The sequence below is a fragment of the Schistocerca americana genome, chromosome X (genome assembly GCF_021461395.2).
Source record: "Schistocerca americana isolate TAMUIC-IGC-003095 chromosome X, iqSchAmer2.1, whole genome shotgun sequence".
NCBI lineage: Eukaryota > Metazoa > Arthropoda > Insecta > Orthoptera > Acrididae > Schistocerca > Schistocerca americana.
Genome location: NC_060130.1, coordinates 558,876,180 through 558,893,958, shown reverse-complemented (window position 1 = coordinate 558,893,958; position 17,779 = coordinate 558,876,180). Strand labels below are relative to the sequence as shown.

General features: G+C 38.4%; 1 protein-coding gene across 6 annotated transcripts in view; it reads right to left on the bottom strand.

Annotated features, from left to right (window-relative positions):
- LOC124556799 (single-stranded DNA-binding protein 3) overlaps positions 1–17,779 on the bottom strand; it is a 382,113-nt gene that overhangs the window by 52,912 nt on the left and 311,422 nt on the right. For all 6 annotated transcript variants that reach the window (XM_047130814.1, XM_047130816.1, XM_047130818.1 and 3 more), the window contains one exon: positions 4,975–5,052. In XM_047130814.1, coding sequence (XP_046986770.1) covers positions 4,975–5,052 — 78 coding nt within the window. The remainder of the gene's footprint in view (positions 1–4,974; positions 5,053–17,779) is intronic.

Genomic DNA, 17,779 nt, shown 5'->3' with positions numbered 1-17,779 from the left:
AGAATTATAGAAGAAATTTTAAGCACATCACAAAGCTATGTACCTCCTTCTCAAAGGAAACCTTGTAGGAAACCTTGTAAAAAATTAAACAACATAATGATTACAGTTGCAGTAACGACATATCTAGGAGTATTCCTGGATAAATGTAGTTACTTTGCACATCGTATAGAGGTGGCACGCAGACAAGGCACAAATGTGATTCGCAAATTAATAACCATTGCAAGAAGGCAATTTTGGCTTCCTTTGAAACAATCAGAGCAAATCATCAGTCTATATTGGTATCAGTTGCAGAATATGGTGTGAGTGTTTAGGATTATAGATTTCAGCTAGTGAAGCCAGCCTCATTAAAATGAGAAGAGTTCAACAAGGAGTACTACTAAGAGTAATGGGCACCTGCTGCACTACCCTGAATGATTCATAGTTGATAACAGTAGGAGTACACTCGTTGGGATTGGAAATTAAAAAAAATGGGAGCCCTTTATTGGTTAAAGAAAGGCAATCAAATGGAAGTACAAAGGATACTTTGAACTAAAGCTAGGCAACATACTCTGCAGATTGAGAGAAGCCAACTGATGTCGGGGACCACTGAATGAAATAGTTTCTCACGAATGTGCTTTGTGTTAATACAGATTATCACAGAAGTGTGGATCCTAAGATTTTATTGTGGAATTGTTTGTTATAGTGGAAATGCTGCTGACACGCTGCCCTACACCCTAGGAATCCAGCAGACAATGGCAGTTGACTGCAGTAATGCTAGGGCAGATCCAGGAGCAGAAATAGCAATTTACAGTTTTAAATGTACCAAAATAAATTAACAAAAACAGAACAGATTCTGTTGCACTAATAGTAGTATTAGTAGTTGGTTTATTGCTTAAGGATTTAATTGTAGTTTTGTAGTAGAAGTAGTTGTTTAAGATCACTTGTAAACAACTTTTATTGTCAATTACCAGTTTCTTTAAGCATGGATACCATCTTCATATCTGTGAATGCATTCATACAATGTGAAATTATACAGTGATAAAATTAAGTATGACAACAAGTGCATTATAATAGCAAACCCATGTTACAACGTACCACAGTAAAAGGGTATTACATGTTTCATATACCAGCTGTACATGTACTCTTTCCAAAAGACTGCCAAGTATGTGAGGGACAGAATGGACGATGCTCAGACAGGTGAAGGTTAAAACCACAGTATATGGAATAAGTTGCCAAATTCCCAAGTCCCATACCACACACTACTGCTTACTTCATCCCAGCCAGGAGTCTGTTAGACTGGCACATGGTGATGGCCGGTAATTGCCGGAAAATTGGCAATTGGCACGAAGAGGTGTCATTAGTGTATTGATGTATTTCTTACTGAAAAGTATTTATGTATTTTAATTACACCACAATTCCTGTTGATAAGAGATTCCTGAACACCTTTTTTATAAAAATTATCGTAAAATAGTGATTAAAACTTAAGCTAAAAATTATTCTTATTATGTTCACTTGCACAAGTGCTCCCATGTACAAGCTGCTTTAGAACTTAGTGCAATCTATGCAGACTGATATACAGTAAGTATGACAATGTTTTGTAGTTTATAAAAATCTGCAGACATAACTGTAAAATTATGAAAATATGCAGAGGTGAGTTACAAGGTGGGCATCCACTGTGTCATTTGAAAAGCAATCTATGCTGTGGATGACAACTTAAGTAACTACCACATACACAAATAATGAAATAATCATAGTGATAGTAGAGCAATGACCTGTGGCTACATTGTGTTTGAGGAATCTACCACTAAAAAACATAGACTCATTGCGATGATGTTAATTGCCAAGTTAAAGCCAAAGGGTTGATGACATGCTAAATACGAAAAACATAAAAAATCTCTAGATAGTGAACAAATTAAATTCACGTTTAAGATGCGTGACATCCCCATGAAACGCTCATTTACTATGTTCTGTTAAGGTTATCTTCCCACTTTTTTCTGTGCCAACCAATGAGTATGGGAATTGTGGGCAATGAAGATAAATCCAGCCCATGGGAAGAAACCCTTAATAGAACACAGTAAATGAGCATTTTTTGGGGGTGTCATGTGTCTTAGACATGAATTTAATTTGTTCACCACAGAGTGTTTTTATGATTTTCATATTTAACATGTTGTTAACTCACTGACTTTTGCCTATCCATTATCATCATTATGGTGAGTATATTTTTTAGTAGTAGACCCCTGGAATACAATTTAGCCTCAGTTCATGGCTCTGATATAGGCAGCCCCTTCATCTAACTGTTACTACGCGAGTTAAATGTGCTATCCACTATCGCTGTGATTATTTTATTATTTGCATACAGAAGCCCACCTTGTAACTTGCTTCTGTATATTTTCATAATTTTACAATTATGTCAGCAGATTTTTTATAAACTACAAAATATTGTCATACAGCAACTTATTGTTTACTGGTTTGTGGTAATTGCACCAAGTTGTAAAGCAACTTTTACATCAGCACACCTGTACAATTGTACGCAATAAGAATGAGTTTTAGCTTCAGTTTTAAAGATAATTTTATAATCATTAAAAAAGTGTTTAGGAATCTTATTAACACATAACAGGATGTGTTGTATGAAATGCATTAATACACTAGTGACACCTCTTAGTGCTGAATAAAATATTCTTGGTTTTCAAGCAGCGTCAACTGAAAATAAAATTCTCAAGCTTTTGATGGCTAGCTCTACCATCATCGTCAGGAGTAAAACTGCCCTGCTGCCAATATTTCCCACTTATATACCTATGATTATGGCTGCTGGCACCAATCAGAGAGGACCAATACGACACATGCGCAGAATGTGAGTTGGGCAGCTCACAGCAGCTCTGGCCTGCTGCAGGACCGAGTGACGTTTGGTTGCATGAAGGGCTGGCACCATGGTTCAAACTGCCACTCCCACCTCCCTATAAGCATTATGCATCTGCTGTTGCTTCCTTCTGATGGCAAATGCTTAACGCTTGTAGGGATGTGGTAGCGGCAGTTTCAAACGTGGCACAAGCCCCTCATGCCACCTGACATCACTCGGTCCGGTGGCAGGCCGGAGTTGCTATGAGCTGCCCAACTCACCTTCCACGCACGCATTGTTTTGGCCCTCCCTCATTGGTGCCAGTGGCTTTAATCATAAGTATGTAAGCAGGAAATAGTGCCAGCGCTGGCGGTCAGTAGTTTAACTCCTGATGACGATGGTGGAGCTACCCATCGAAAGCTCAAGAATTTTGTTGGAATTGTCACAGCTTGAAAACCAAGAAGATTTTATTCAGTCATACCACCGCAAAAGACACCTCTTAGTGCCAACTGTCAATTTTCCTGCAAGTACTGCCCACCACCTACCAGTCTAATGGTGCCCCAGCTGCAATGAAATACACAGTAGTGAGTAGTATGGGACACAAGAATTTGGCAAATTACTGTGTATATTGTGGTTTTAACCTTGACTTGCTGATGCATTGTGCATCTCATCCCTCACATACCCACAGTGTTTGAGAAAGTACTTGTACAGTTTGTACAGAAAGTATGTAATAACCTTTATCAAGGTATATTTTAACACAGTTTTGCTATTATAATGCACTTGTTATTACACTTAAATTTATCATTGTACAATCTGACAAGTAAACTAATGAAGTAACTGTAGTATTAGCATTTCTGTAGTATTAGTTTTTTTTTTTAAATTAAACATTAGGAATAAATAAGTAATATATAAATTTATTATTATCCAAAGAAAATGTGATTTGTACGGTCTATTTTAGTTTCTCAGATAACTGGCTATAACTGTGAAGGATATATATATATATATATATATATATATATATATATATATCCTTCACAGTTATAGCCAGTTATCTGAGAAGCTAAAATAGACCGTACAAATCACATTTTCTTTGGATAATAATAAATTTATATATTACTTATTTATTCCTTATATATATATAAAACAAAGATGATGTAACTTACCAAACGAAAGCGTTGGCATGTTGATAGACACACAAACACACAAAATTCAAGCTTTCGCAACCCACGGTTGCTTCATCAGGAAAGAGGGAAGGAGAGGGAAAGATGAAAGGATGTGGGTTTTAAGGGAGAGGATAAGGAGTCATTCCTATCCCGGGAGCGGAAAGACTTACCTTGGGGGGAAAAAGGGACAGGTATAAACTCGCGCGCGCGCGTGCGCGCGCGCGCACACACACACACACACACACACACACACACACACACACACACACACACACACACACACACCCACATCCATCCGCACATAACAGACACAAACTGTGTCTGTTATGTGCAGATGGATGTGTGTGTGTGTGTGTGTGTGTGTGTGTGTGTGTGTGTGTGTGTGTGTGTACACTAGTGTATACCTGTCCCTTTTCCCCCCCAAGGTAAGTCTTTCCGCTCCCAGAATTGGAATGACTCCTTATCCTCTCCCTTAAAACCCACATCCTTTCGTCTTTCCCTCTCCTTCCCTCTTTCCTGATGAAGCAACCGTGGGTTGCAAAAGCTTGAATTTTGTGTGTCTACCAACATACCAACGCTTTCGTTTGGAAAGTTACATCATCTTTGTTTTTAGATATATTTTTCCCATGTGGAATGTTTCCCTCATATATAATCAATGAGTACATAAATATTGATGCACCTCAGTACACCTACATCTAGTGGAGTCACAGTGAGCTGTGAACAACACAGAAACTCTGGTCAGCAGGGTGTAGGTGGAAAGGGGGGGGGGGTGTAGAAAGAGAGAGAGAGAGAGAGAGAGAGAGAGAGAGAGAGAGAGAGAGAGAGAGAGAGTTCATCACTACTTTTGTCAGAAATCACTGCAGAATAAACTACCAGTGTAAAAACTTGTGTGCTATCATGCCAATCCACGTTTTCGTCTACCTTGTACTAAGTTTTTGACTATTGGTGTTACTTCGATTTGAAAACATTTCTGTCTACTTTAATAAGATCACTTACCCCATTAAATTCATTTCCAAGCTGAGGCATCCGGACACCAGGACGAGGTCCTGCAGGGTAGCGAGGGCCCATGAATGGCTGTAACAAATAAAGGAACTCTTGGCAACACAGTCTCCAAGCACAATAAATTTTGAATGGTTTTTGAAACAGCAATCTGCTTCAGTGCTTATCCCTGAAATCAACCATTATTTTTAACAAAAGTGTAATTTTTTGATGTAACAACATCCTAGAAACAAAATATAAAAACATATTTTGTCAGAATATGTTAAAATATCTGCAAGCATCACAGAAATCAGTGCTATTATACTTTTATTTCTAACTTACTTATATATGCTTGGAAAGTACAAGAACACGTTCTTCAAATAGTGCTACTTCAGTTTATAATTCTAACTGACACAACAGCAAAACTGTTTCATCTTGGCTAAATAATATATTGTTTCCAAAAATAAATTTACACACTATATTTGAGTCTAAAATTTTTTAAGATAAATATATCTTTCAGACCACAATTTCAAGTCGCACAGTTTTATGGGAGAAAAAATCTGCATTGGGTGAGGAAGGTACCATAGCATTACCTTTACCAAACAGATCAGCTAAGATTTTTTGTATTTTTGTTTTTTAGTTCACTAATTAACTTTTTAATTTGCTCATACCAGAAACTGTTTATACACCAGATTAATAAATTTGTACACAGCAACTGGTGGTTCAAATGGCTCTGAGCACTATGGGACTTAACATCTGAGGTCATCAGCCCCATAGAACTACATAAACTTAACTAACCCAAGGACATCACACACATCCATGCCCGAGGCAGGATTCAAACCTGCGACTGCAGCGGTGACGCGGTTCCAGACTGAAGCGCCTAGAACTGCTCGGCCACAGTAACTGAGAGTACATATATCAGACATAAGAGCATAAATGAAAATGGAGTGTTTAAATGGTGATAAGAACTGCTCAGTCTACACAAAAGGCAGAAAAAATTTTTGCGCCACACTTATGACTTACACTGTAAGAGTTTATCTCAAACTTTTTTCGTAATACTCTTTTAATCACAGGAAATCACTGAATATGGTAAACCATGGAATGAAAGTAAAAGTAAATATCTATTTTCATTGCAGATCAGTAGAGCGCACTGTATCACTGTGGGGCCAGTGTACACAGTTCAACAAGCCTCCATGCTTAGATGATGTTCTCGCTGTCACCTTATTGCAATAATAGGTTTCCAGCACAAGAAATTGCCAACCAAATTTGCAATGTCATTCAAAACTTCAACCATTATCTTGTGACACAAAACATTGAAGATCAACATCTCAATGGGTGCCCACATTCAACAACACCAGTTGCTGATTACTACCAATTACATCTTTTGGGTAACCCCTAGCAGAAAGAAACAGAAATGTGCACAATCTTGTGTCAACCCAGACAGTCTCCAAATGATCAATATGGTCTCTAGGCATCCATTGTGAAGTACAGTACCAACTGCCTGTTCTTTGCTGCATTACCCTGCTCCCCAGCCTAAGTCATGTCTTGGGTCAGTACCAGTCGTTTATCTGACTGAGTGTAATTTTAGAGTCAAGCAGTATTGAAACAGGATACTTGAACCTATTGTCCACCCCTACAGTCAACATTTCGGTGATGGATTAATCTTTTAAAACAAAGCAGGCACATACTACATACACCTTGTGAGAATCTTCCTCCAAAAGGCAGGAGTCAACTGAATGGAACGACCAATGGTAACATGGTACTTTATGTTACCCAGCAGCAGATATTGACTTCATAGATGTGCAGGGCTATGCTCTTTGAACAGATTACCTTTACTTTGGTTATGATTTTGTTAACATATCACAGTGAAGTTGCTACACACACACACAAAACTGCAACAATGCAATCCTCAAACTATGGCTATGGAAGCAGCCAAATGCATATATGTTAATAGTCAGAATGTTATTGTACACAAATTTGAATAATGTGTAACACACTACTGTGATAAAGACATTCCATGTCATAAAAGTAATCATGATTAAGATTTATGCAAGATTTACCTAATCCATTCTTACTAACTATGCCAACCTCAATGACAGTGCCCAGCTTCCTGCAAAGAAATTTACAAAATCTGTTACTAAACATTACATAAAACAATCTAATCATACTCCTTGCTCAGATTACAAGAAAAGGGAGAACTGGTAAACACGGTGAGTGGAGTGTGGAGAAACAAATCTTGTTTGGTGAAAAACTAACGGCCAATTCCACTTTACACAACCACTTCTTCTATTTCACCAATACGATATATTCCAATTTTATGAATGTACTTCACATCCTGCATAAAAACATATTGTTATATTATGTTTCTTCTTCATGACATGTACTGTAAATTCATAATTAATTAACCAGAATTCAACACTGATAGTCTCCTAATATGCCAACAAAAAAATTGCAGATTGACATACACAAATAATTTGATCATTTATTTACAGATGTGGAAAACTACACAGATGCACTCACGCAGTAATTTCCTTTAACACTTCAACACATACACAACATAAGAGTACGATTAAACTAGGTTTTATAAATTACAGAAACACCACGAAAGTAGTAACAACTGAAAAACTACTGTGTCTGCAGTATCCAAAGCCTCCACCTCTGACCGTGGCTACAACCATACACATATGGAGCAACAAGCTGGTTGTGCTCCTGCTCTGCAGGGGACACTCCCTCAGCAGATCCAGATATCAACAGTTCAGCAGGCACAGTGTATCAAGCACAACAAGGTGGATTAATTCCTAAACATGTGATTCTTTTTTGAAGTACAACTCCAGCTGGCACCACAGAAATTTGCAGCACTAGCTTCACCATTCACCAGAAGAGGCGCCAGCCCCAAGACCAGTGGCGCACACATTCCTGACAACAGCACCACTATCTAGAGTATTACTTCATTTTTGCAAATGATGTGCTATGCAAGAATCAAGCAAATATCACTACAATGTGTGTGTATTTAGGAAGGCCACTCTCAACCAGTTCAGTTCACTAAGCCAGTGCAAACAGTTCCAATGCACAACAATCACCAGGATCTACTCCCGACAGTTCCAGCAGCTGTCCAATCTGGAAGGCACTCACTGTAGGCACTACAAGCAGCCAACTGTCTGCCAGGAAACTTCGTCTCCCCCAACATAGCCTTATGTGTGACCAGTGCTCCGAAACTGGTATTATTGTGTGAAACTTAGACTCAACTGTGCTCACAAGGGAACCTCTCCATCGCACCCCCCTCAGATTTAGTTACAAGTTGGCCCAGGGATAGGCCTTGAAAAACTGAACACATATCAATCGAGAAAACAGGAAGAAGTTGTGTGGAACTATGAAAAAAATAAGCAAAATATACAAACTGAGTAGTCCATGTGCAAGATATGCAACATCAAGGAGAATCTGAGCTCAGGAGCGCCGTGGTCCCGTGGTTAGCGTGAACAGCTGCGGAACGAGAGGTCCTTGGTTCAAGCCTTCTCTCGAGTGAAAAGTTTAATTTTTTATTTTCAGACAGTTATCAAAGATCAGGCACTCAGACATAATCAACTTCGCTCTCCAAAATTCCAGGACATGTTCAGAGTTGCTTGGACATATGCAGGATTTGATGGTCTACACACGGAAGCATTTGAAAACGTAAAAAACGTGTTTTGACAGAGCACAGGGAAAACTGTGTGACTGTGAAACTGTTGCATTTATTTGTTGCAGTTTATGTGACAAACTCTTATGTTTTCATCACTTTTTTGGGAGTGTTTATCACATCCGCAAGAAAACCTATATCGGGCAAGGTAGAAGAATCTTTTTACACATTCGCCAAGTGTGCAAGTTAGGTGGGTCGACAACATATTCCTGTCATGTGACGCACATGCCGTCACCAGTGTCGTATAGAATATATCAGACGTGTTTTCCTGTGGAGGAATCGGTTGACCTATGACCTTGCGATCAAATGTTTTTGGTTCCTATTGGAGAGGCACGTCCTTTCGTCTACTAATCGCACGGTTTTGCGGTGCGGTGGCAAAACACAGACAGTAAACTTATTACAGTGAACAGAGACATCAATGAATGAACGGACAGATCGTAACTTTGCGAAAATAAAGAAAGTAAAATTTTCACTCGAGGGAGGACTCGAACCAAGGACCTCTGGCTCCGCAGCTGCTCACTCTAACCACGGGACCACGGCGCCCCTCAGTTCAAGTTGTCCATAATGTTGCTTATGTTGCGCATGGACTACTCAGTTTGTATATTTTGCTTATTTTTTCATAGTTCCCCACAACTTCTTCCTGTTTTCTCGATTGATCTGTGTTCAGTTTTTCAAGCCTATCCACTGTGTCAATTTATAACTAAATCTGAGGGGGGGGGGGGGGGGGGGGGGGGTGATGGGGAGGTTCCCTTGTCAGTAGTTGCCATCATTATACAAAGGAATGGATTTTGATTTTTCATCAGTAAGTGCCAGTGCTTAATCAACTTGGGATTTATTATCCTGACTGTCAACAAGTTCATTTACTCCAGTCATTGTGATTCCTTCTGTGGAATTTCTTCTGTTTCAAGCATTTGTACATGTACAGAGACTAAATATTACTGTTTATCAAGCATTAAGTTGTGGTACAATTTGTTTGTTATTGTGTGACGCTGGTAGTCAAGAGGTCTATCTTGCATTTTTGGATTGAAATAAAAATAAATGCTAACTGCACACTACCTCAGACAATCAGTTATTGAGTGTGTGCTATTAAGTAGGACAAATCTGCATCAATTTGATAGAACTCAGCCACAAGGTAGCATAAATGACATGGCATAAACATAACATGAGAAGAACTCAAGCAGTAAATGTCTGTCTAATTGTAGAAAATGTTCGGGAGAGGGGGGGGGGGGGGGGGGGTACAGGAGTATAAATAGTCCATTAAATTTCAGGCATGCAGCCATGCAAATAAAATTTCTTCCACTGATATTTTGGCCACATATCTTCCGACCACTCTCAGAGTGAGTTACAAGACTGATGATAAGGTGCCAAGTGCAGCCTTATATGCTCCACCATGGTGGTACAGCGCTTACGTGTCACAGGCGCTGGTCGTCGGCAAAGAGATACGCTTACACATGAGCCGCCGGTGGTGAAGGCACACAAACATTCGATTTTCTTATCAATGTATGTTCGGTACTGGGCTTACATGTCACAGGCGCTGGTCGCCGGCAAAGATATATGCTTACACATGCGCCGCCGGTGGTGAAGGCGTACAAACATTCGATTTTCTTATCAAAGTATGTTCGGTGGCAGTGACACCATGACGACTTCTCTGCAGTTTAATTACCCCGCGATCCAGATTCCATGCTTTGTCCAAATTAAAACCATTATCTCTATTTACTAAATTATTAGCTAATCTAATCTCTATAGCTTCCTTGAAGAAAGAATCCCAAAAGGAAGAGGTGAATGTTACAGTCTATCCCTGTAATTCATGGAATGCCTTGTATCAATACAATGTTCAGCCACAGCTGACTTGTCTGGCTGTGATAAGTGTGTGTATCTTCGATGTTCCACACATCTCTAATGAACAGTGCATGTTGTTTGACCTGCAGATAACTTCTCACATTTTTTGCAAGGAATCTGATACACACCCGCCTTACGAAGCAATAAATTGTCCTTTACAGAGCCGAATAAACCTGTTACCTTTGTGGGAGGCTGGAAGACCACCTTAACACAGTGTTTCTCGAGAATACGGCCTATCTTTGAGGAAAGAGCATCCACATAGGGCAAAAACGCACTTGATTTGAAGAAATTACTATCTTCTTCCCAATCACATACCTGCACTTTAGATTTTATATTGAATGCTTTACGAATTTCTTGCAGAGAAAATCCATTTAAAAATACTCTTGAATGTGAGCTCTTCTTGTAGATTATCTTTATCAGATATATAGTGTGCCCTATGCACTAAGGTCTTAAGGACACCTATGGTCTGTCAAGGGTGATGGCAGCCACAGGCATGTAAATATAGATTTGTATGTGTTGCTTTATGATATACGGCATGTCCTAAAGTGCCATCAACTTTACGGTGAACAACAACATCCAAAAAGGGAAGACAGCTGTCTTTTTCTATTTCCATAGCAAATTTGATACTAGCACAAATAGAATTCAGATGCTCAAGAAATCAACGTAATTCATCTGTCTCGTGTGGCCATACTACACACGCTTATCACATCCAGACAAGTCATCTGTGGTCGAATTGATACAAGGCATTCCATGAACTACAGTGATGTGAAAATTTTAACATTTACCTCATCCTTTTGAGATTCTGTCTTCAAGGAAGCTTCAGAGATTAGGTTAGCTAATATTTTAATAAATAGAGATAATGGTTTTAATTTGGACAAAGCATGGAATCTGTATCTTGGGGTAATTAAACTGCAGAGAAGTCATCATGGTGTCATTGCCGCCAAACATACATCGATAAGCAAATTTGATGTTTGTACGCCTTCACCACAGGCAGCATGTGTGTAAGCATATCTCTTTGCCACCAACCAGCGTCTGTGACCTGCATGCGCAGTACTCCCGCGATGGAGCTTGTAAGGCTGCACTTGGCACCTTGTCGTCAGTCTTGGGACTCACTCTGAGGACGGCCAGACAACACACGGCCAAAATACCAGTGGAAGAAATTTTATTTGTGTGGCTGTATGTCCAAAATTTAATGGACTACATTATGCCTTGAGAAGTTGAAAACGCACAGGAGTAGAAATGCTGTACAACCCATTTGCCTAGTGAGCAACATATGAAGGGCAGGACAGGGGAGTGTTAATGTGCCAAGAGTCGTAGGCAAGAGACTGCATGTACTACATGCATGGTAGGTCAAACTAGAATTCATTACAGAATACTATTAGTGGGGCCAAAGTGAAACATTCTCAGTTCAGTACAAAGACTGTGTCAATACGATTACCTCTTTTTCATTACATCGGTACATGTTTCATGAAAACTTAACTTCAGCTCTACATGCAAAACAGTTTTGTTTCTATTGATTTTTAACTGTAACTGTGTGGTTTCATTTGAAGTAGATTGACTGAAGTACAAAGCCATAATAAAAATCTTTGTTTCACATGATTTGCATATACGTAAATATTTCTTGGAAGGTTTTGGATTATGCTCTCCTACTTTCTGACCAAATAAAAATTGGGCAGCTGTGATCAAAATGTGACTATACTTTATTTGCACAAAGGACATTCAATTACAACAACAAATGAACACAAGAAACCATACAATATGTCTGAAATATCTTTCTTCGGGACAATGAAAGGGTATCTCATACCCAGAAAATCATGAAATCCTAAGAACAATTGTTACATACAACTCACTAATTTGGTACCATCTGACTACTGTCTGTCACCACATTTAAAGAAATTTAGAGGCAGAAAATGTTCTGAATTCACTGATGATGTTCTAGTAGCCAGAGATGGATATTTTGTACCCTTAAATAATCACTCTACTGATAATGAGTCTGCTCACTATAAAAACAATGAACAAAGTACATGGACCTTTGGACGTGGACATTTCTCGTTACCAACTGACATGAGAAAGACACTAGCATTTGCTCTATGAATATTTGAAAGAGAAACTTAATAGGCTATGCCTTCACCAAGGAAATGGAGAGGAAGATTACCTGCTAAAATATCTAGTGCTGATTTAGAAAGAGGTCGGTGCAATGTAAAAAAAGTTGGCACATCTTTTATATAAGAATCAAAATCTCCCAATGTCAGGCCGTAAAAGTTTTATTTTACTTACTGCAAAATGTGTGGCCATACATACTGTTCATGTAAGTGTTTTATTGGCATTCAAAACACTGGTGCTTCCAACTTAGCAGCATATGGCATACACTCTTACTTGATCCTTTGTCAATTATACTAAAACTAATATACTTGCACCCCTCAACACAAGCAATTTTTGTTTCAATGAATACCAGAACACTCACCACCCTGCATTACATACTTGTCAAACGCATTATACATCACAAGCAGAATAATACCAAGAATGATAAGCCCAAGAATCATTACTGGAACATGTGATGCAATCATTTATCATCTATACAAGCCTCAATGGAAGTGAAATCCAGCACAAACACATTTCTTTAGAGTACTGCAAACACATCTTATGGGATTCAGCTCAGTATATTGAGTTACCTTAGGGAGCACTGAATCTTCTACTGTTTGAGATGTTCTACGTGACTGAGTGGTGGTGTGCTACATGAAGTCTTCATATATCTTTAAATGTACACACAAACCACCTCCTCATACACGGGCACTGCCTTTACCAAAGGTATCAATTTCACAGATGTTTGATAGCTATCAACCCACTTCTGTTACATCAAAAGATGACCAACTTCAATTACAAATGAATATGATATGTGATATAGTCTCAAGTATTTTAGGCATAGCAGAACGATGACAAAAGTTGTCCAAGGATGGCATATGTTAAGCAGATTGTACCTGTTCAGACAGCCAACAAATATATGGTTGGCAAACCCTTCTTTGTTGCAGTCACACAACAGGGATGACACTATGCCAGTATGATGTAGATGTTTCCTATAGCAGCAGTTGTTGCCTGAAAGTATGTTCTAGTGTTCTTGAATCTTTTGGAGCACTGTCATTTCTGACACCAGAACTTAGTCATCAGCACCAGTTTAATTATAATGTAATATCTGTATTTGTATTTGAATCGTTCTTGCCATATTGTGTACCACTTTTCTTGGAATACCAGTTCAAGGATGTTAAAGACCTCTGTGGTTGGTAGTCTTCTATGTTCCCTCTCTCTTTTGTAAGTAGCTGCAGTAGCTGGATAGTCTGCTGTTTCATTTCCCAGAATGCCACAGTGAGCTTTTTATGCAGCACGCTAACACTAGTTGTGAGCTCTGGTATCAAGTTTGCAATGTCATTTGCCACTAGATGATTGCTCCATCCACTGTAGAGGTATCTCTGTTATTCCAGTGCTGACCTGGAATTGTAGGAAGTAACAATCTGATCATCTAGATACCTATCAGCATTCAGTGGCGGTCATTGTACAACCATAATTTCAGCTGTCAATCTTTATGTCCTTAGACAGCATGAATTTCTAATCCCTGTGACACTCAGTAGCCAATCATCTCTCCCTTCCAATGGCTTCACAAAGGGTGGACTGTAATTATACTGGAGTTGAGGTATTTTTTAATAGCAACAAATCCCCACCACCAGCAAATTTAGAGCCCTGATCTATTCTTTGCTAAATAATGCCAAATGACATATTTTCATTACAAATTATTTTCTAGTTCTACTAAAACTAAAAGGATTAACATTTAAACACCTGCCTCTCTTCATCTGAGGCTTGGTATGCATCCAATCTGTCAAGGGCTCTTCATCACAGTTCCTTCAGTAAATGACCTCTATATGCCAGGTGTCTTCTCCCACTCTCATGTCACTAACAGTCATCATACTTCCAAACATATGGTTGTCTGCTATGTAAGGATTGCAGTGCCACTGCTTTTGATGTGTACATTTTGTGCTCCACCACTGCACTAATAACACAGTAACGTAGACTGGCAATGGCAAGGAAAGCGTTTCTGAAGAAGAGAAATTTGTCAACATCGAGTATAGATTTAAATGTCAGGAAGTCGTTTCTGAAAGTATTTGTATGGAGTGTAGCCATATATGGAAGTGAAACATGGATCATAAATAGTTTGGACAAGAAGAGAATAGAAGCTTTCGAAATGTGGTGCCACAGAAGAATGCTGAAGATCAGAAGGGTAGATCACATAACTAATGAGGAGGTATTGAATAGAATTGGGGAGAAGAGGAGTTTGTGGCACAACTTGACTAGAAGAAGGGATCGGTTGGTAGGACATGTTCTGAGTCATCAAGGGATCACCAATTTAGTATTGGAGGGCAGCGTGGAGGGTAAAAATCTTAGAGGGAGACCAAGAGATGAATACACTAAGCAGATTCAGAAGGATATAGGCTGCAGCAGGTACTGGGAGATGAAGAAGCTTGCACAGGATAGAGTAGCATGGAGAGCTGCATCAAACCAGTCTAAGGACTGAAGACCACAACAACAATGGAAACACATGAATTTTATATAATCACACTTCTTTAAGTAACAACTACTATCAACAGATTTCTCTCCCCCACCTCACTCACCTCTACTAATGGCAGAATTTAGAACTACCAATCCTCATAACCCAGAAAAAGGTCTGCCCAGGGAGTACACTGTTTTTATGCTCACTACTAGTGTAATGTCTTTCAGCTGAAGATATCATCAGAATTTTTTATGGAAGGAGGCCTTGAGAAACTAGTCAAATGTTTTCTCAAATGGTTGAGTATCAGACACATACATGCTGAGCCCTCACTAAGTGACCAACGATGCATAAGTGGTTACTGGAATCCTATTGCCAAAAACAAAGGGAATGTATGTATCTAACAGATCTCTAACAGAAAAGTTAATGGTCAGCCTGTAAGGTTTCTACTATGCTTACCACCACATGGAAACAGTACAGCAACGATTTTTTGTTTACAGTTATCATATACTGCCAGTGTTTACTCCAGAAATTGACTAATTTTTGAGAAAATAATATCTTTGGCATGAATGTGAATTTACACTAACTGTAGATGAGAAACTAACTGCTTGCTAAGTATATTTATCAATCTACCAATAGAGAATACACAACTTGATACACTATATACAAGATATCCAGCCATTTTTAAAGACTTTTATCATTACAATACATGAATTAGTTTAAGAATTTTCTTCTTTATCAAAAGTAATCTACATTTGAACCATTTCATATCTTTAGCTAACACAAAAGTGCTTGAAAAGAATCACTCTGATCCTTTTACGGAACTGCATCCAAAATTACAGAATACTTCTTTGTGTTTCCTGAGTAGCATCATAACTGCCTACTTTCATATTGAACTTCATGGAATAACCAGAAATCCTCTGTCATCAAGGCAGCTGAGTATGCAGAAAGATCAAAGATTGTGATTACTTTCCTGGCCAACATATCCCATGAATACATTTGCTCTGTGATCTTATGTATTGTTGTAGAATAAGCAGTAACCCTCCTCTGAACTTTTAACTCCAATTCAAAAGATTCCCACTTCAAATGATTGTGAACACAAAAATAATTATCAGAATTCAGTTTCTTTTTATTTTCATAGAAACTTCTTATGACCAATGTCTTTACAATTGAAGCAAGCATTTGGCAGCATTTTTCTTGCATCTTTTGCACACCCATTTTCTATGATTCCCTTTTTTTTTTTTGCTCATACACATTGCACTGCTGTTTTGTGGGTGACTCATAATGGAGAAACCATTTCTTGTCCCTATTTACAATCAACTTTTAAGATTTTTCCACTTTGTCTTGAAATGGTCCATTCTTAAACATTTTTGATTACATTAGCAAAAAACTATACATAGTTATAAAAATTTTGTTGACACTACTTAGAGAATTACCAAAAGCTCCCCAATGATCTTACATAAATGTGTCCTGTCTAATGCAATAGATTTCACGTAATTTCTTCACTTTTTTTCTTCAGTGCGATTTCTTCAAAGTTCTGGTGCTTGTGGATGGTCCTCACTACCCTCCTTTGCTATTACTGAAGAGAACCGTAACAGCGAGTTACTTTCTTGGTCTTCTTATAACTTGAATGATGAATTGCTCTTAGCGAGTGTGAACATACTTGGGGTCAGGTTCATCACATAGTTAAAAACTTTCTCTGCAGTTAGAATCCAGCATTTCAGAATGAGACAGGAACAACACACTAAACCATAGCTCTTCAGTCATGGTTTGAAAAACATGGTAATTAAATTCATCATTTACCCTAACCACTATAATCATCTGATGACAACAGTACTGCCGGCCGGCGTGGCCGAGCGGTTCTAGGCACTACAGTCTGGAACCACGTGACCACTACGGTTGCAGGTTCGAATCCTGCCTCGGGCATGGATGTGTGTGATGTCCTTATGTTAGTTAGGTTTAAGTAGTTCTACATTCTAGGGGACTGATGACCTTAGAAGTTAAGTCCCCTAGTGCTCAGAGCCATTTTTTGAACAACAGTACTGAGGTATTACTGCAAGAAGCAGACCTACCTTGCTTCTTTGTCTTCTTGAAACCATAACTCTGACTTTGCAACACAAATTATAGAAGAATTAGCCCAAAACAAAATGTTTGTACACTTTAGTGGAGTATAAACTGTGAGATGAATAGATGTGAAACACTAGATATCTACATAGGGATCTGAGTGAGCCTCAATTTCCGTTGTTGGCTTATCACTATTGCTTCCCGTGAATATCGCTAAGGATGATTTACAAACAGCTTTAATTATTAAAATAATTACTCACTTTTAAAAACACTGTTTAAATCTATAATGATGCTTTTGACTGAATGCAGGTTTGTGAAAAACCACACAAATGATATACAAAACTTTAACAGCTGGTTTATCACAACTTATAGCTGATAACAGATATTCTTTAATTACATTTTTTGTTGTTCTAGAGACTGGTAATTGTTTTGGCTATACTCCTTACTCAAAATCACAACACTATTTCTGCAACACCTTTTGTGCATATTATTGGTCACATATTTATTCTGGTGTCTGTAATTTCATTTCACAACTCTATAAAACCTTTTATTTATTATACTACAAAAAAAGTAAAATATAGGCAAGTTTCTTTAAGTAAATGATTCTGTTAAAACATGGGGAAAAGCAGAATAGGAAGTGACAAGTGATGCAAGAGTTAAATATTTATCATCTGAAGTACAAACTTTTCAGTACTTGCTAAGTAAGTTGATAT